At 40.0% G+C, this 19,830-nt stretch overlaps 1 protein-coding gene and 1 pseudogene across 2 annotated transcripts; one reads left to right on the top strand and one right to left on the bottom strand.

Annotated features, from left to right (window-relative positions):
- The window catches only part of LOC148800634 (uncharacterized), a 71,157-nt pseudogene that overhangs the window by 46,620 nt on the left and 4,707 nt on the right, over positions 1–19,830 (top strand).
- Positions 7,980–12,449, bottom strand: LOC104590013 (cation/H(+) antiporter 19). Of its 2 annotated transcripts, none has more exons than XM_010248509.2 (4): positions 12,369–12,449; positions 11,930–12,164; positions 9,723–10,724; positions 7,980–9,575 (listed from the first exon to the last, which is right to left on the bottom strand). In XM_010248509.2, exons 2-4 carry the CDS (start codon positions 12,122–12,124, stop codon positions 8,352–8,354), a joined length of 2,421 nt encoding a protein of 806 aa, XP_010246811.1. In that variant the 5' UTR covers positions 12,125–12,164; positions 12,369–12,449; the 3' UTR covers positions 7,980–8,351. The 2 variants fall into 2 exon arrangements, with proteins under 2 accessions (XP_010246811.1, XP_088758863.1); XM_088902737.1 differs by lacking the exon at positions 12,369–12,449 and adding an exon at positions 12,222–12,332 and having other exon boundaries at positions 11,930–12,127.

Below are 19,830 nucleotides of genomic sequence, written 5' to 3'. Positions count from 1 at the left end.
TTTTCTTATATTAATATTAAGGTGCAAAGAAATAGACCTATAAAAACCAAATTTAATTTCCTTGCAAGACTATATATTAACACACAAATTTCATTCTTGAATTAGATCTGAATTCCATATAATTCAAAAAATGAATTCCATAATCAAAAATTCAAAATTCATAGTTAGTTTTCTCCTTGTGTGTTAGTAAAGACCATGGGGATTAATGGAAACTTATGCTCAAGAATGACTAGAGTTTCAGGTTATATAACTGAAGAGTGGTATATTAATATATCCAATTAATTCATGTAGCATGGCTAGTTAAACCTACATTATCAACCATATCATCCTCCACATGAACTTAATTGGGAGAATGTTGAGATTCAGAAGAGAATATGGGTTACCACTTAAAATAATGTCTAGCTAGCTATATAGAGGAAAGCACAACAAGATTAGCTTCCCCTAGAATAAGGCAGCTTTGCAATTAATAGGTTAGTTGGTGCATGAAAACTGAAGGCCTTATAAACTATATTTTTTTATGCCTTATAAACTATATATAATCCCATTTATTTAAATCCAAGTCATAAACTATCATGAATCATGCATTCTCATTAAACCAAAGCCACATTAGAAGGAAAAAGGACCCAACAACTCATTATAGATATTTATTGATGATGAATAGGTGTTACATTAAATAAACTTCATTCATGTCTATAATACATACATAGATAGAGAGTGTCATCTATGAATTCTAATTTGGAACAAAGTGTTGGACAGTTGATAGAGATATGCTCTTTATTAGACCCTAGTAGTGGCTAGTGGAAATGAATTATTCATAGTGAGCATCTGCTCCACCCCTGAATTCATTGAACTAAGCCATTAGGTTGATTAGCAATAACCACCACCAACACCAAAACCTGCTCCACCCCTGAATTCAGCACCACTAGTGGCACCAAAACTGAAGCGGGATCTGCTCTTCACAAATGGGCGCCTCACAGGCACATCCACCATGCATTGGGAACATCTCCCGCAAATAATAACTAATAAGTATAGGATCCCAATGCACGGTAGGATGTGTATGTGAGGCGCCAGGTGTGAGGAGCAGATCTCGTCTCACCAAAACCAGTACAAAATCAGTCATGCCTAAATTCAGGTCCTGACATGGACATAGACATGGGAAATGACCCATAGGAGTGGGAGGATATCTATCTTTCTAATCTTCACCAAATGCTAAAATGATTTAGGCCCTGTTTGGAAAATCTTTTTGAAAGATCTTTTGGGCTTTTAGAAGCCCGGTAGACCAAAAATGATCTTTTTCTGTTTGTCTAATGAAAGCTCGTTAGACCGAAAGACAAATCACAAAAAAGACTCTGAAAGACCAAAGTAGTCTGGATCTCAGAAGCCCCGAGCCAAGCTTATGGTCTATCAGGGCTTCTCGGCTTCCCAATGCTTTTGACAATTTTTGAGAGAAATTCTCTGCTCGAAGGTATGTTCTTCTCGTTTTCTTCTTCTTCTTCTTCTTCTTCTTCTTCTTCTTCTTCTTCTTCTCAGGAATACTAATCAAGGCTCGTTATTTCAAGTGGTTAGATTCAAACTCGCCGCAGCGTCGAGTTACTATAGTGAGAGCTGAAGATGATTTGCAGCGGCTGTTGGAGGAGTTGATAAAAATAGAGGGAGAGAGAGAGGGAGAAATAACCAGAGAGAGAGAGGGAGGAGAGGGAGAGGGAGAGAGAACGAAATAAATGGAATGGAGTGGATAGAAACAACAGCCGCTACTATGATTTGCAACGGTAAATATAGAGGTGTAAATCGGTGGTGGAAATCGGTAAAAAAAGAATAATAAAAGAAAATAAAAAGAAGGGGAAGGAGAGGAAGAGAGAGAGAGATGGAATCGAACATGAGATAGCTCGGATGGAGTCACCATTGTCAGAACTGTGTTCATTGCCGCTGTGAAGAAGAAGAAGAAGAAAAGGCGTTTCGGGTCATTATTCTGCCGTTGTGTAGAAGATGAACAGTAGAAAAGAGAGGGAGAGATAAAAAAATAAAACAGAAAAATTGGAGAGGAGAGAGAGATCCGAGGCACACCATTCTGCTGCTGTGTGTGGAGAGAGGGAGTGGAAGATGAACAGTAGATTAGTTGAAATGGAAAAAGTTAGGTTATATTTATATTAAGGCATTGGTAATTTTAGTATAGGGGGTATTTTGTAATTTTAGGAAAGTTGGCTCAAAAGCCGGGTTTGGGCTAGGATTTGACTCTTTATCAATAGAAAATGTAAAGGCCCAATCCCGAGCTTGGCCAGCCCATCGAGCCAAGATCTTGAGCCTGAGCTTGAAGCCCAATCTGTAAGGGTGAGCAAAAAAAATCAAAAAACTGAACCGAAAAATCAGTTAACCAAACCGGTCGGTTTGGTTTCAGTTCAGTGTTTTTAAAAAACCAAAGGTATCAGTTCGGTTTTGATTAACCAATATAAAAAACCGACGGTTAACTAAACTGACCGGTATACATATATTTTCATATACATATAAAAAACCGGCTCGATGAGCTTGGCCAGCCCATCGAGCCAAGATCTTGAGCCCGAGCTTGAAGCCCAATCTGTAAGGGTGAGCAAAAAAAATCAAAAAACTGAACCGAAAAATCAGTTAACCAAACCGGTTGGTTTGGTTTCAGTTCGGTGTTTTTAAAAAACCAAAGGTATCTGTTCGGTTTTGATTAACCAATATAAAAAACCGACGATTAACTAAACCGACCGGTATACATATATTTCCATATATTTTATATATACTTATGTATATTATATATATTTTATAATTTTAATAAATATGCATTATATATATAAATGTATATATTTATAATATATTATTTAAAATATAATATTTTATATATATATTAATACTTTTTTAATATATATTGTAAAAACTAAAAAACCGAAAAATTGATGAACTGAACTGGCGGTTAACCAAACTGATCAACTAGTTAACCAACTGGCTTCAGTTCGATTCCAATTTCCAGTTTTCCAAAAACTGGTACTACTGATTTAGTTCAAGAAAATGCCCCACGGTTCGGTTAACCGAACAGTGAGCACCCCTACCAATCTGCACATAAAATGTCATATTTTTGGTGAATTTTATAAACTAGTATTATATTAATTTAGTAATAATTTAATAAATTAATAAACTAATATGTATTTTCTAAATAGTATATTAATATTTGATAATAATTTAATGAAAATATATATTACATATATTTATTGTATATAACATAAGTATTTTTTATTATATGTAATAGTGTTGACTGGACTTATTTGAGAAAGCCCGAGACTAGCCCGAAAAATAGTCGGGTTTGGTATTTAAAGCCCAAGCCTAAGCTCGTGGGCCTAAAATTATGTCCAAGCCCAAAAAATAGCAGGTTAGGCCGAACTTGCAAGTATACTTGCCAAACGGTCTTTTGGTCTTTCTAGCTTTTAAGATCTTTGAAAAAAAATTGAAACCAAATGGTCTTTGGTCTTCAAAGATCTATCTATGAAAGCTCATCAGTCTTTTGAGTCTTGAGCTTTTAGAAGATCTTCCTAAAAAGACTTGCCAAACGCCTCCTTAGTGTGAGAGATTTGTCCTAAATAAAAAGACTTTCATGTTCCCAATATTTTAGGTGAGAGAAGAGAGTCAATGGTTTTATACTATTGGAAGGTGAAGGTTGTTCTATAAATCCAGATAGAGAACATGAAAAGCCAAACTAGACCATTGATGTTATGCTAGTTTATGTTGGACTAGACATTTTAGAAAATGTAATTCTTTAATTAGATTTAAGGTTCAAAGAGGGTCATTACATTATTCGATCCAATGGTGAAATCTAGGCTTGACAAGCATGAGAACATGAGCTGAAGTCTAAGAACCACTTTATGCAAGAAAATGCCAAAGATTCGTGTCCAACTCTCCCAAGACCATGGTAGCTAGAACTAACATTAGGTAATGACCATTAAATTTCTTTATACAATTTATATTAAAAAATTCTGGAACCATTTCATATACAAAATGCTACCACCCATCCAACTATGCAAATGATTTTTAGGCCATGTTTGGGAGTGCTTAAAAATAAGTGTTTATTTGGGCCATTAAGCACTTATTGGTATTTGGGAAATAAGCCCGGAATAAGTGTTTATCTTAAAAATAAGGGCTTATTTTTAAGCCCAAATTTCCATTTATTTTTAAATGCTTATACAATAAGCACTTATTCAACTTTTTCTTCCAAAATTATCCCTAGTTAAATTTTAAAATACCACTTATAAAATTATCCCTAGTTGAATTTTATAAAAATACTTTTGTAAAAGTTCTTTTATAAAAGTACTTTTATGAAGTATTTTCATAAAAGTGTTTTATTAAAGTACTTTTATAAAAACACTTTTGTGAAAACACTTTTATAAAAGTACTTTTAAGAAAGTACTTTTATGAAAGAACTTTTATGAAAGTACTTTTACAAAAGCACTTTTATAAATGTAATTTTATGAAAGCACTTTTAAGAAAGTACTTTTATAAAAGCACTTTTATGAAAGATTTTATGAAAGTACTTTTAGAAAAGCACTTTTATGAAAGTACTTTTATGAAAGCACTTTATAAAAATACTTTTATTATGAAAATACTTTATAAAAATGCTTCCATAAAAGTAGTTTCATAAAAGTCCTTTCGTAAAAGTACTTTCTTAAAAGTGCTTTTGTAAAAATGCTTTCATAAAAGTGTTTTTATAAAAGTACTTTCATAAAAGTATTTTCATAATAAAAGTACTTTTATAAAGTGCTTTCGTAAAAGTACTTTCATAAAAGTGCTTTCAAAGGGTATATTTTGAAATTTTGAAAGAAAATGAAGAACAAAATAGTCACAAATGCTTATTTAAGTGCTTATTAGAGAAAAATATTACAAATGCCCAACATAAAATAAACAATTGAAAAAGTTGGGTGCCAAATGCAAATAAGTGCTTATTCGAATAATCACTTGTTTTTAAGCACTTATTTTTAAGTTAAGCACTCCCAAACATGTCCTTAGTTAGAAAAGATGTTTATTTGTATTAACGCTGAGACCACAATCTAGATTCTAGTACTTAGTTGTTCTTAAAAGGAAGGAAAAAATAATATATAATTTCTTTATTCCACTTTCATTCCTTGATAAACATCAAATTAGTAGGTTTGTCTCGAAGTTGCTATCACTAATACAGTAATTCTCAATCTATGCCAGTTTTTCTCTTGATATTTCCTTCTCATATTAGTTTACCAATTATAAGCACATACATTTTTAATTAATTGTTCGATAAATACAAAGCTGGCGCCCAAGCTTTTATAAACTACTAAATTATTTTCTTTTTCTTCTAGCATTTAATGGTGGGATTATCTTTGATCCAGCAACTAAAACATTGTAAATTTCGGAAAATAGTAATGAATCATACCAAGGACCAAAAGAATGCAAATTACGATGCTTCCTTGTATTGCTTGCTATAATTCCTTTATTTTTGTAAAGGCAAAACAAAGGTGTTCCTTTCATCCTTTGTGGATGCTAGTAAGTATTATTTAATGTTTAATTTATTATTTTATTTTTATTCATAAAAATGCTAAAAGTTGGTATTTAAGGCCAAAAAATGGGCTTTCTTTCTAAAAAAAAATAGTGGGACAAGACGCCTTTGCCAACTTGAGAATGTAGATCTAGAAAAGTTACCCCAAATCAATATAAAGATTGTCCTAATAAGACAACCTAATGCAAAGTTATGGCCTCTAGAAGTTTTAATGTTCAATCAATAACCCTGTGATCAAGTTGAATGGATCAATGATTCAATTGCTGGAGTTCAATATTTTTTACCAAATCGATGTTGAAAACATTGGTTACCAAGTGGAGTTGGTCCCGTGATCTTAGTCAGGGCATTTAATTTTTACATAGCTTCATTCAATTTTCATATTTTATTATCTTATTTAATAAAATTTCTGTATATTATTATATTAACTATGATGTCACAAGTTGACCCTATTTTGATTAATTAATTACTTGGCTATATGGAATAATCAAGTCACAAGTTTGATATAGTTGATCGAGTCAGGTTTGGGTTAAACCAAACTTGTACTAAACCCAAACATTTGACATCCCTACTCAAAATTTAAGCTGCCCCAATGAAAATATAAAATATGTTTGGAGGCATCCTTTTTGTGACTATCATAGGATTGACTTAATCCCATTCATTAAAATTAATTTTAGTTCTTTAATATATTTGTTAATGTGCTAAATATGTTTGTAACTATGATCTCTGCTTGTGAAGGGTTGATATATATCCGTTGTACCATTGCAAATGTATTCTATTTATTATTTCCATATATTACAAATTGAAGAAAAAGAAAAAAAAAACAAATCACTGAGTTCGGTTCAAACCAAAATCCAACCAAGTTCATTTCAGACGTCAGGTTAGTTTACAAAGAAAATAAAATAGATTTACTTACAAATTTGCTCAGTAGTTTGTTCATCCTATAAGAAAGTTCATAGTTCAATCTGATTTTTTATCTACTTTAATCTAGAGCATATTATATTGTTGCTTTTGAGGGTTCACAATTTATGAGCATATAGCATGTCGATAGTCGTTTTATCCTGTATAATGCTTCTTTTCTACAATTGCTGCTAAAATGGTTATATAATATAAAAAATGTATTATTGTAGAAAGATATTGATGCTATTAAAGAAGCACTTGGTCAATTAAAATAATTTTGATGATTAGTTTTTAATTAATTACGTAATAATGAAAATATGTATTTACATTTTAGAAATTATAATCTTATTATTTATGTATTTATTTGCTAATTTAGTTATTATTAAATAGTATTAATAATTAATTATTATTGTTATTCATTAAGTGATTAATTAATAATAATTTATTATTTATTAATTAGTAATCTTATTTTTTTATTTTAATAATTCTTAACTAATAAATGATTAATAATAGTAATTAATGAATAATTAGAATTATTAATTAGTAGTATATGATTATTATTTATTAGTATTTCGTGAGTTGTATTAATTTTTAATCATTTTAGTAAATGTTTACCAATTTTTGTATATCAATTCATTAATTATTTAATTGCTAATTGATTTTTAATATATTTATTATTTCTTAATTATTTAATATTATTTTGTATGCAATTTATTAAATAATTACCAAATATTCTACTTCGAAAGGGTAGGATTGTCAAACATTTTTGGTATTTATATGACTTTATAGCTACTCATAACTAAAAATTCGTGGCTCTAGCTATAAATAACTTTTAGCCACGGACAAAGTGTTATTTAGCCACAATTAAAATGGCCATAGTTAAAGATCAATAACCACAAATAACTAAATCTGTGGCTATAGCTATAAATAGCTTTTAGCCACAGAAAAAAATGTCTTCTAGCCACGCACATAAAACCGTAGCTAAGGTCAATTAAACTTATAGTGAGGGAAACCTAAAACCATGGTTATAGGTAGCAATTAGCTATATTAGCTACGGATAAACAACTTTTAACCACAGACAGGATGACCGTAGCTAAAGTTTAATTTTTAACCACAACAGGAGTATATCTGTGGCTATATCCCAATTTTTAGCTATAGTTTTTATGTTTGTAACTGAAGTACAGTAGCTATAGCCCTATTTTCTAGTACTGCGATCCATGAGAGACGGGTTCTTCTCCTTTGTCTCAATGGTTTTTAACACTACTCGAGCACTCAAGTGAACACTGGCGAAGCACCGGTAGAGACAATTAATAAAGTTTTGTTTTTCCAACTATACTAATTATTAACTTCTATTTTCTTGATTCAACTTCATCAATGATGAAGAGACAAAATTGATCCCACTCAAGCGGTATTGGATTAGTAAGAGCTAGAGGATAAAGAATCTGAGATAGTTTTTGTTTCTTCAGCACTGATTTTGTGGGAACATGGAAATGGGAACAGATTACCAGAGGGTGGGAAAAGAATGAAAATTTGGGAAAATCAGCAAATAATAGATAAGAGGAGTCATGAGAATCTCATGAGAGAAAGACATGATTTATTGCTGGCACATATGATATGTAGACATGATTTAATGTTGATTTGGTGTCCTATGATTGGTTGTACAGAAAGTTGTGCATGACAACATGTGAAGGCGATCCAAACTCGTATTAAGTGGCATGGGCCGTTTATTTGTCCTACACCAACCACCAAACCACAGACAATGCAGATAGAAGTCACGCCCGCCCCCTCAATCGCTGGTGCTTTCACTCAATTGATGAGTTCAGACTTATGATTCATTCACTCCTCCTTCCCCTCCCCTAGCCTTCTCAGTTCTCACGTTAAAGGTAAAAAAAAAAAAAACATACAACAATAACGTGGTTACTCATACGTCTTCTGGGGTGTCTGGCACTACCCCCTTTGTTTCTTTCACTTCTTTCACTATTGGGTGAAGAGTTACAGTTACAGCTGGATTATACTGATGAATCACTATAACTGATGATGTCGTCGAGAACTCTGATGACGCCAAGAATGCCCCAACCGGACCTAATTCCGGACAGTCTGTTCTATCCATGAGTTGAACAATTGGTGGCTTTCTCCCCACTAAAAACAGATTGCATTTGTTCATTGTCTTCAACACTGCTCTTATATCCTCCTTACCACCTACCACCCTCTCCTCAAATGTGGTCGATTCTGGCACGTTTTCTCTCAGCTCCTCCAAGTACTCCATGTCTGCTTTCTTCTCATCCTCTTCTTCGGTTCCAACAGTAATACTGGTTGAACCTCGGTTACCAGAATTACTATCACCCGTCAATGACGTTCCTGGCTGGGCCTCAAACTTCACCACCGTTAGAACAATTCCGGGGTGTTCAGCCATGCGGAACGCATAAGCGAGTGCCTCGCGATCGTCACGGCCACCGAAGAAGGGCACCACGATCGAGTAGGAGACCTCGCTTGCTGAGACTTGGGTCGTCCCACCGAGGCCACGATCAACGAGTATCCCGACAGAGCAAGGCGAGTGGCGTAAAACTTGTTGATTAATGAGGTGGAATGAGTGGCCTAAGGATTCCATTGTACCATCGAGCCGCTGGTGTTTGTGGAAGGGGAGGAGGATTATGGAAGCGCGCTTTCGTTGAGCGCTGGCGCAGATGTCCTCATGGATGGTTTGGAGGGCGGAGATGGCGGTCATGGGGCGGATGGTGACGTTGCTGAGCTGCTGATAAGCTTCAAAGGCGATGACCATTTGATCCCTGTCGCCATGCTTCTTGTTCCAGAAGGGAAGTCCATTTTTCCGCGCCTTGTGAACCATGGAAATGGCAGAGGATCGCTCTGAAAACTCCATGAGGTGCATTGCATAGACACAGACACCACGACTTCGGGTTCCACGGGAGGACTCGATGACGTTGATCATGGTTGGGATGTTTCGGGTGCTGTTGAAGCAGGCCAGTATGCGCAGCTCCGTATCTCGGTCATGGCGTTTGATGGTCCGATGCTTGTATGGCGCGGCCTTCCTAGCTGGTTTGTACACGGCCATAACAATGGGGGTTGTGACGAAGGTGGTGAAGAGAGCCATGAGCACCAGGATGGCGAAGGTCTGGTCGTTCAACACCTGAGAAGATTTTGACAAACAAAACAAAATGCGTCTTATTATTTTGTCGATTTTAATGTAAAAGGAACCACGTTACAGTGGTGAACGATTGGAACCACCACGGTGCGTTGGTCAACTTGTTACCATTAATTCGTTATCAAGACTTACCTTTCGGTCTTTGCCAATGTTGAGGACGATAAGCTCCACCAAACCTTTTGTGTTCATGAGGAATCCTAGTGCGACAGCCTCTCTTTTGGGGACCTTACAGATGATAGAAATCACTACCGTACCTACGATCTTCCCAAAACAAGCATTAAATATGACAAGACATAGCAAGCCCCATGACTGTCCTCCTCTAATGGTTGCAACATTCGTCTTCAGCCCGCTAGACACGAAGTAGAGCGGAAGGAAGAGCCCCGACACAAGGTCCTCAATCTTCTCTATCAGTACGCCGGCAAATGGCCCGTCCTTGGGTACGATAACCCCAACCACGAAGGCCCCGAACAGCGCGTGAATGCCGATGGTATCCGTGACAAAACCTGCTGCCAACACCAGTGACAGTGTCGCGCAGATGTAGAGCTCCTTCACAGGCTCTCCTTCAGGGGACCGCCGAGCCATAAGTGCAAGTGCTGGTCGCAGGACCAAAATCGCAAATGTAACGAATGCAGCACCGCTCAGTAGGACCCATAAAGAGATGACTGGGGATGTGTCGCTGCCAGAGAGAGCGATAGCGAGTGCGAGGAGAATCCAGGCAGCGACGTCATTTACAGCCGCTGCGGACATGGCCATGCGCCCAAGGTCGGTTGTCAGGAGCTTTAGCTCTGCAAGTATACGAGCCAGTACCGGAAAAGCGGTGATGGAGAGAGATACACCCATGAAGACAAGGAAAGGACCATGCTTCGCTCCTTTGGATATGGTGGCTCGGAGTACGACGGACGTCCCAACTCCAAGAATGAACGGGAAGCTTATGCCCACCAAGGCAATAGCTAAAGCCTTCTTCCCGGTGCGACGAATAGCTCGCAAGTCGAGCTCTAGACCAACCAGGAACAAGAAGTAAAGAAGCCCAATGTTGGCGAGAGTATCCAACACAGTCATGCCCCTGGCCGGGAATACTTTGTGCAGGAATTTCTCGCTCCGCCCAAAGGCGGACGGCCCAAGTAGTATTCCTCCCTGCATCAAACCACATATAAACAGATCCAAGCTTTAACTCACCCTTGTCATGGAGATTTCTGAGTTGACGAAGTAAGAAACCATCCAATTCACGGTGGATGTTAACAAAACAAACCAATTTTGCTATGGCGGTGTCGCAGAGGACAGGGCTGAAAAACAAGGAAATCAAAGCCAGACTTTCATGTACTCCTATGGCCTCACCTTGAATTACATCAAGTGACGTCTTGATTTGATGGGGCCACAGCAATACATCTGAGGCCAGGCCATGATTCTCGGTTTCAGCCCTGCACTAACGAAAGTGAACTCGGATGGGAAAGCCCCAATAGGAAAGTAGAAAACTTTTCAGAAACAAGAAGGCGTAGCCCTATCATTCACTGTGAATCGGACTGCCGAGTCCGGATCTGCTGACCACGCACATCCGGTTACACGTCGGGATCGACCACGAATGGATAAGAAGAGGTTACATAAGACAAAGGAGGCACTCGAACAGACTAATCAGGTGGAAATGTGACCAGAGCGGAGAACTTCAAAGTCCCTAGTATCGTTTCTTAGTTATTCCTGAACGTGAGCATCTGCCCGACTTGACCGAAGACCAAGTCCAAGGGTTGGGGGATGTAGTCGACCAGGGCAGGCTCTACTGAAGACCGACTCATACTGTGCATATTTGGTATGGAACGAAGAGGGAAAGCCATACAAGGTCTTTCTAAGGCAACATTGTCATTTGCCAGTACTCATAAATTAATAGCAAAAGTATATTGTAACCAACTCAGAATTTTGAATCCGAATTCCATACAATTTAAAATGACAAATACCTTCGCACCCGTGAATTGCCAACAATTCCAAATTGACATCTACCCCAACTGTACAATGGGACTAAGAAATCTACTGAAAGTCGTTCTCCCTAAATTAATCTAGGTTTCTCTTAAAAAGGGTTCTCCATTTCGATAATTACGGAATATTTTTATTACCTCCAGATCTAGAAAAACAAAAAAAAAACTTCAGGACTTCAATTGATGACAATTTATGGAGAAATTATAATATGGACAATTCAAAATGATGCCTGTATGATAAAAGACTAACAAAGTTTGAAGAGGTGATCTTCTTACAAGTCAACTTTGTATTGATTTTATTAGATAAGAAGAAAAAACTAGTGTCATTAAGAACTGGCCGGGTTTCGAAATTTAGAGAGAGAGAGAGAGACATACAATAATCTCAGCGATGACTCTTGGTTGTCTAAGAGGCTTAAGGATGAGACCAATCACTCTGGTAAAAACGACGACCAAACAGATCTGCAAGATTAGTAAAGGAAGCGCGTAGTCAAGAGGATCTTCTCCTTGAAATGACCCATTAGATGTAGCTTTCATCGGTGCCGGGCACACCGTCGTTACGTTCTTCGCCATTGCCTAATGAATCCCAAATCAAACTTTATCAATTATATACCTGTAAACAGTAGAGATGCAGTGAGATTCAGTGGAAAAAAATTAAGAGGGGGAGGACCTGAAAACAATACTTTGAAGAAGGATTGAAAGATGTGATTATCTTCCAAAAGCAAATTAAAGAAGAATTTATCCATCTTTTTTTCTCATTTTAATGGAAGCAGAAGATGCTAGATTGGGAAGGACTAAATTTAGCGGAAACACTTACACGCTAATTTTGGCAGAAGAAAGAAATCAACCCAGTTGAGATCCTGATTCTTGCCTGGGGAAAGGGAAGAGCTTCTTGTGTGAAACGTGGCGCTTAGGCAACTTATTTATAGCCTTTCCGATGTCTGACCTTTTGGTTCGGTACGTGCATGGTGTAAAGCTAGGGCCGTTGGGCCAGTCCGTCCAGTCATCATGGAGGTTTGAGAGATTTTTTTGTGGGGTCGGGGTGAGGTAGGGAGATAACAACGAGTCCGCATATCTTCCCCACATGACATCTTAGCCACACATGGTAACATCTCATTCTCCTACGGGGAGATGTTCCAAATGCACGGAGTTGGTGTGTTGTGGATAGACGTGGCACTGTGGCAGAGTTCTTATTGGGCTCAGGAAATCTGGAGTCCAAAAGAAATTTCTCTGTGAGAAACAAATTCGAATTTGCCCCCACGAGACCGCGCCCCACAAGGTCCTACAGCATATCCCCATTGTGTATTGGGAATATCTTATGATGAGCCATTCGATTGGCAATAACTTTCGTTGTTGGGAGCCAACAGCATATATTGGCAAATAGTAATTGCCCTTGCTTTCTTTTGACCTAAAAGATAACATGGGCATGAATAGATTCACGTGAACAGCCCAAAGTTGCTCTCAACAGCATAAGTTTATGGTCCCAGCAACCAAAGTTATCCCATGCGCCTTTGAAGGAATGAAAGAGAACAGGAAGTATCGGAGAGAGGAAAAAAAAGGAAGAATATTTGCAAATATTGAAGACGGTGGGGAAAATTTTAAAATATGTATACGATACGTCTAGGTATGTATTTGTATATACCTATTCAGATACATATGCATATATTTATACAAGAGATTTTTTATCAAGTTTAAACGATACACCTATTCAGATACATATGCATATCACTATAACTGATACATCTATTCAGATACACATATCGTTATCACTATCACTGATACGGGGTAGGAATTGCAATGAGGCGGATTTGGGGCAGGGCGCCCCCACCCCGTAATCAAGACATTCTATCCAACAGGTGTATAGGCAAAATAAACTATTTATAGATAATTTATAAATAAGATTATGAGTATTTTAAGATTTGAGTTATGAGAATTTGGGGCTACTTTATAAATGGAATTATGAGAATGAGTTGTATCTCGACTCAAAAATCTGCAAATACAAATGTCTATTCTTTTAATTATGTTGATGATGGAAAATGGTTTATTTTGCCTATACACCTGTTGTATATATATATATGATGTTACTCAATCCGAGGTGGTGCATGAACTGAGGAGAGCGATCAGATAGTCCTTGCTAGTAAGGCAGGGCTGAGCTACAAGGACGAGGCCGCGCTTCAAGACCTGCAATTAAGAGTGGAGATATCAGAGGCCCGAGGAGATATCCCCGGGTAAGTACTCCGATGCTCAACTTAGTAGGAGGTGGTAGATGGTCGAGCCGAGTTATAAAGATGTTGGTCCGAGCTAAGTAGCAGTACGGGTGTCAGAAGTCGGATTCCCTTACCTTGAGCATGGAATACCTTTTTGTAGCCGAAAATCCATGTCCTAGTCGGATTGAGCTTCCGGAGTTGTCAAGATAAGGTTAGCCGCCGAGGTATTCGGGATAGAGTCCCATTCCCTAGCAGAGTCGTCTTCCTTACTCCTCTTTATCCGTAGTTGTGCTCATCCGTGTGACGTGTAGCTAACGTGGCTGAAAGGAATAAATGGGGGACCACAACAATAGCATAACTCAGCCGAGCTATGCCGATGTGGTCAGGCGATGACTAGGCGGCCACGTGTCTCTTAGGACTAGCTCAACCATGACCTGAACATCACTCCCCAAATTCTGAAGTCGAGGAATGAAGTAGTCTCAATTCGTTCCTCGGCTGAAGAACTTTCGAGTTAATATTTGGTTGAGCGTCTGGTCTCTTTGGTGTTCCTCGGCACTTGTCGTAATCTTGGGATTCGGGCAATATGGAACATGGCCGAGGAATCTTGCCATCGTTGGCTGCAAAACTTTTAGAACTTTGACTTCGGAATCCGAACACCACTCCCCTAGCTCTGGAGCCAAGAAAGGGGAATGTTCGGTCCAAAGTGTTGCATGGTCACTTAGCTCGGCAGAGCGCCGAGGTGTTGAACTAAGCTTCGAGGTCCGTTTTCCTGGTGGGGCCGAGGAACGACTCTCTGATTCCCAGTGGAAGTCAAGCTCCGGTGTTGAGGTCACTGTGATGCTCGACCATGATGTGCCGAGCTCCGAAGTCAAGGCTTAGCTTAGTCGGGTGCCAAAGAAGGGCTTCCTACTACCGATGGGAGGCCAAGCTTCGGAGTTGAGGTCATTGTGATACTCAGCCACGGTGCACCAAGCTACGAATTCGGGGACCTTAGAGGTGCCAATCTACGAAGATGAGGCAAATGTGATGCTCAACCATGGTATGCCGAGCTATTGTGATGCTCGGTCATGGTATGCTAAGCTTCAAAGTTAGGGGCCTCGTAGGCACCGAGCTATTGTGATGCTCGGCCATGGTATGCCAAGCTTCGAAGTTGAGGGCCTTGTAGGTGTCGAGCTATTATGGTGCTCAGCTATGGTGTGTCGAGCTTCGAAGTTGGGGTCTCTGCTCTTCGGCTGAGGAACTTGTACTTGAAATTTCAGAATCCGAACACCACTCCCCTAATTCCAAAGTCGAAGGGTGGGGTGCTCGGCTTGGGTACAGTTAGGCCTCCTTTGGTCAGTATTGCTTTATCAAGGTGGCACTTGATCCTCACTGCAGATTTGGCATCGATTCGTGTTCCTATGGATTATAAGAAAGGGTGGATGGGCATTTCCCCTTTGTCATTTACGAGAGGAGTTGCTTGGATAGCTCGGCAGGGTGTTGTCAGCATTGCTCGGCATTTTGTTTTTATTCCTTGGCTTCAAGCTCGGTAAGATGTCTTCCTCATCTTCCCATTCTTCTTCGCTTCTAGCTCTTCTGGTTCTAGTGAGTCTGATTATGAGTCCAAGGTTGGGGCTTTCGAGGATGCTGAGGTTGGTCCCTCTAGGGTGGAAGCTAAGCTTCCCTTGCGGGCTGGTCGCCGATTTGGGACCACACCCTATGTCTTGACCCTCAAGGACATGGCTCGGATCCGAGCTATGTACGACATAGCTCAACCCGACGAGATTTGTCTGTATGAGAAGAGTTTGGAAGTTGGGCTGAGGTTTCCACTGAACGAAGGGGTTACCGAGGTACTTGCATGGTATCGAGTATTGCCAGTGCAGCTGATGCTGAATTCATTTAGGTTTTTGGTCGGCCTTCTGTCCTACTACACCGTTCGTGATATCAAGCTGACCCTGGGTATGGTGAGCTTCCTTCTTCAGCTCAAACATCACTAGTAGGGCTACTACTACTTCTCGACTAGGAAGAACATCAAAGCGCTAGTCGGGGCCCCCTCTTCTGTGAAGCACTAGAAGGAAACTTTCTTCTTTGTGCACTGTCCCAGGGAGCTCCCCTTCCTAGCTGCACTACAAAAGCTGAGAGCAAGAGTGCCCCAACCTCAATGGTCTATACTTACTTGGGAGGAGAGGTTGTCTCTAAGCATGATTCGTGAGATAGACGTAGCTGCATATACATGCTCGGAGATGTTGATGCTCGACGAGATGATGCATAGGGTGGCTGGTCCGTCCATTTCATTACTTTGTTTGCCCGTACTTTGTTTGCTTCTTTGATCTTGTACTTACTGTCGTGCTTCCATGGTGCAGGTGTAGAAATGTCAAGTGAGGAGGAAATTGTACGTCGGATGAAGAAGAATCACCAAAGGTAGAACTGCGCCGGCGCACCACCGCAAGTCCATCCCGAGGTAGTTCCTCCTCTGAGGTCTTCCGAGAGGGTGTCTCATCAACAAAAAAGAGCTCGGCAGTCAGGGAATGACGATGAGGACGTTGTGGTTGTGGATCCTGGGGAAGCTTGCCAGGCTGCCTTCCCTGTGTGTGTTGAGGTGGGTAGCAACAACTCTGATATTCATGTGTTGCGTTGGATGATCCGTAGCCAAGATGGGCTAGAGACCCTCAGAATTCCCGAGCAGCTACTCTGCGGGATGATGACGGCGTACATCACCGAAGAGGCTGGGAACACTGGGAGCAGCACCTTAGAGTGCTCACTTATTCGGGCTACAGCCCAAGTAAGTTCCTACATGCCTTTGTTGTTTTAAGCATGTTTCTTCGTACTAACAATGCTTCTTGTGTCCGTAGAATGCATGCTCGGTCATTGTCGTGGTTGATTGTCTTCGTGAGTTGCGGTGATGGTACGATAAGGAGCATACCGAGTACCAGTAGGTGAAGGCCCAATTGACCAAGCTTCAGGCGGCTAGGGAGATATCCGCTGTGCTGGAGAAGGAGGTGACCGAGCTGAAGGCTCGGTTGGCCAAGCAAGTGGAGTTGGTCCGTGGCCTGAAGCACGAGATTATCGAACTGAAGGCAGAGAGGGAACGATTGAAGCAAGAGGCCGCCGAGGAGGCAGTGCCGCGGTACAAGGACTCGGTGAAGCTTCGACAGGACATGGATCAGTATGGTTTCGCTTCCTTCGAGGCTGGGTTCAACGTCTTTTGGCGGAGAGCACTATGCCACTGTCTCGAGCTAGCCGGTGTTGCACAGACTTGGAAAGCTTACGATGATGAAACGCTCGACCTCGGATTAACTCGTTGATGAGGAGGGCGGAGGCGGCGATGATGATGAAGATGGTGGTGACGAGGCCACTAATCTCCCTTTTGCGGATTGAACTGTTGCGGGTTCCTTTCTCTCTTTTTTTTGTTCCTGTAATGGCTCGGTATGCCGAAAATTCATCTACTATACTGGCTATTTAACTTAATGAAAATTTCTAGTTCTAAACTTGTGTGCAATCATTTTTTTTCTCTTTTTTATTGGGTTCCTCAACCTTGCCTTGGTTGAGGTGTGAGTTGGCCAAGATCTTCAGCCTCCGACTGGTGAAGCGGGAGTGTATTCTGAGCTCTCATCTTTGGGATACTCAGTTTTCGGTCTTGGGAGCCTTTAGGGCCCTTCGAGGGCTAGCCATTGCTCGACTAGCTTTGACTAACTGTTAGTCTATAGGTGAGCGGAGTTTAATGACTGCCCTTAGGCCTTGATGGGCAAGGGCATTCTTCTTTACTTTAGGCTCAGGCCATGGGTAGCCGAGTCAAGTTAGTCAACAATACGCTGCCGAGCTATGCGTTATGGGCTTGGGCCGTTCGGAGGTTAGTCGAGTCAGTGAGTTGTACCGAGCTACACATGTGTGGTGCGGTCATGTAGCGTGATCGTGTAGCTCACTTTTGTAGCACGGTCGTGTAGCTCGGTCGTGTAGCGCGGTTGTGTAGCGTGGTCATGTAGCTTGGTCGTGTAGTGTGGTGCTCGTGCAATGGTGTGTGTGTATGTGCTGTGTGTGGTGTGCGTGCATGTGCTGTGTCGGGCAATCAACACTTTGCTTGAACAAGGTGATCTTCATTATCATTCAATCATTGATAGTACATCCGAAGGTTTCCTGTGTTCTAACTCCTCAATATTGATTGGCCATCAAGGTCTTCAAGTTTGTAGGTTCCCAGACCAAAAACCTTGGTGACTCTATATGGTCCTTCCCAATTTGGTCCAAGCTTGCCTTCCCTGGGCGTGGCATAATGACTTTGCGGAGAATGAGGTCACCTGTCTTGAACTCACGCCTTGTGACTTGGGTGTCGTAGTTTTTTTGCCATCCTCTACCACTGTGCTACCATCTTGACATGTGCTCGGTCCTGGGCTTCCTTGATCAGGTCTAGCTCTATACAGAGGTCCTCGTTGATTTGGTCCTCATCAAAGAGCTCGGTCCGGAGGCTTGGAGAGCCAATCTCTACATATACCATAGCTTCGGCTCCATAGGTCAGGTTGAAGGGTGTCTCCCTGACGGTTGTTCGCGGAGTAGTCTTGTATGCCCAGAGTATGCTCGACATTTCCATAACCCACCTCCGCTTGCCCTGGTCCAACCAAGTCTTCAGGCTGTGCAATAAGGTTCGGTTGGTTACCTCGGTCTGCCCATTGCTCTGGGGTCGGTGTACGGTAGTGGTTCAATGATCGATCTTCAGGTCGGAGCAGAGGGCCTCAAACTTTCGGTTAGTGAACTATTGATAGTGAGCGTAATTTCCATTTTTATTTGTATTTTTTTCTTATTTAATTAGTAAGTTAATTAATTAATATTATTGTATTTTAATTAGAAAATCACGATTTGGGAAAGAAGGCTGAAAGGAGCTTGCAGCATAGCCCCATCACGTTTGGAGAAGACCTGCACGATTTCAGCATGCAAGAAGTGGGCCTGCTCCATCAAACCTAGTAGGATTTGACTGAGGTGGAGGTGTGAATCACCAAAGAGTTTTAATAGAGTCTGCTTCTTGCTGTAATTCTAAAAAGAAAAAAGAGTCAGAGTCCATCTTAGTTAGAACTCCTATTTAGAGATAAGAATAGATTGGATCTAAAATAAGCATTATCCCATTAGGAAATTGGACTTCTAACTGAGAAAGAACTCCTAAGAGGTGCTGGAAACAGCCCCCCTAAGGCTATATAAAGGGGGGTAGACTAGCAATCAGGGAATCATTGAATGAAGTAATCAATCAAAGGAGGAAAGGAAAAAAGCAGAATACGCCCTCTTCATCTGGAAGCTGCGATCTCTCCATGAGGAGCAATTAAGTTTTTATTTTCTGGTTGAAGGTTAAGGAGGTTTGATTCTACAAACAATTGTGAGATCTAATTAATTTTATTTCAGTTCATTGTTTATGAGTATTTATATATTTTCTGCGATTTCCTGTAAGGATTATTTTTATTGATTGAGCAACAGGATCCATTGCTCATACAATGAAAATAGTCTATTGCCGATTAGATCACCAATTTCGTACATGATTGTTAGATTTAATCCTTGTGGCAAATAACATAAATTGATTATGGACAAATTTTTGATTTATGTTATGAGAATATATGATCTGATTTAAACGAACCGAGCTTGTCTGTTCGCCGATCAAAATTGGGTCTCTCCAATTCTTAATGCTATTAATAGATTAAATCCTAAGAGCTTGTTTAGGGCTGTCCGTTAATAAGAGAAGCAATCAAAGAGCTTGTTTTGATTGCCGAGAATTCAAGTAGAGATTAGCTATTAGAGCTTGTTAATAGCTATAACCAATTTATTCATAAGCACATGAATTCATCCTTGCATCAATGATCAATTGTAAGAATCAAAGTTGAACTTGTCCCTTCAACCAGAAGTTGCCTCCTATCAATTTGATCTTTATTTTATTTTATTTTCCTTATCTTTATAACAATCCCCCTACTTCATTCTCTTGGAAATAAATCCACCTAATCCCTGTGGTGACGACCTTGCTCATCACTATATACAAAAATATTTAATTCGAGCAGGACTTTTATCTTTGGCTGGATTCAACACCCACCAAAATTTTGGCACCATTGCCGAGGATTGGTATCC

Source organism: Nelumbo nucifera, chromosome 4, assembly GCF_055504915.1.
Source record: "Nelumbo nucifera cultivar China Antique chromosome 4, China Antique-T2T, whole genome shotgun sequence".
Classification (NCBI taxonomy): Eukaryota; Viridiplantae; Streptophyta; class Magnoliopsida; order Proteales; family Nelumbonaceae; genus Nelumbo; species Nelumbo nucifera.
This window is presented reverse-complemented; position numbering and strand designations above follow the sequence as displayed.

Excerpts from the sequence above, each read along its gene's own strand:
- LOC104590013 (XM_010248509.2), bottom strand. The coding sequence starts at position 12,124 with ATGGCGAAGAACGTAACGACGGTGTGCCCGGCACCGATGAAAGCTACA. Across the intron at positions 10,725-11,929 it reads GAGTCATCGCTGAGATTATT|GGAGGAATACTACTTGGGCC; the intron begins GTATGTCTCTCT and ends GGTTTGATGCAG. Across the intron at positions 9,576-9,722 it reads ACATTGGCAAAGACCGAAAG|GTGTTGAACGACCAGACCTT; the intron begins GTAAGTCTTGAT and ends AAATCTTCTCAG.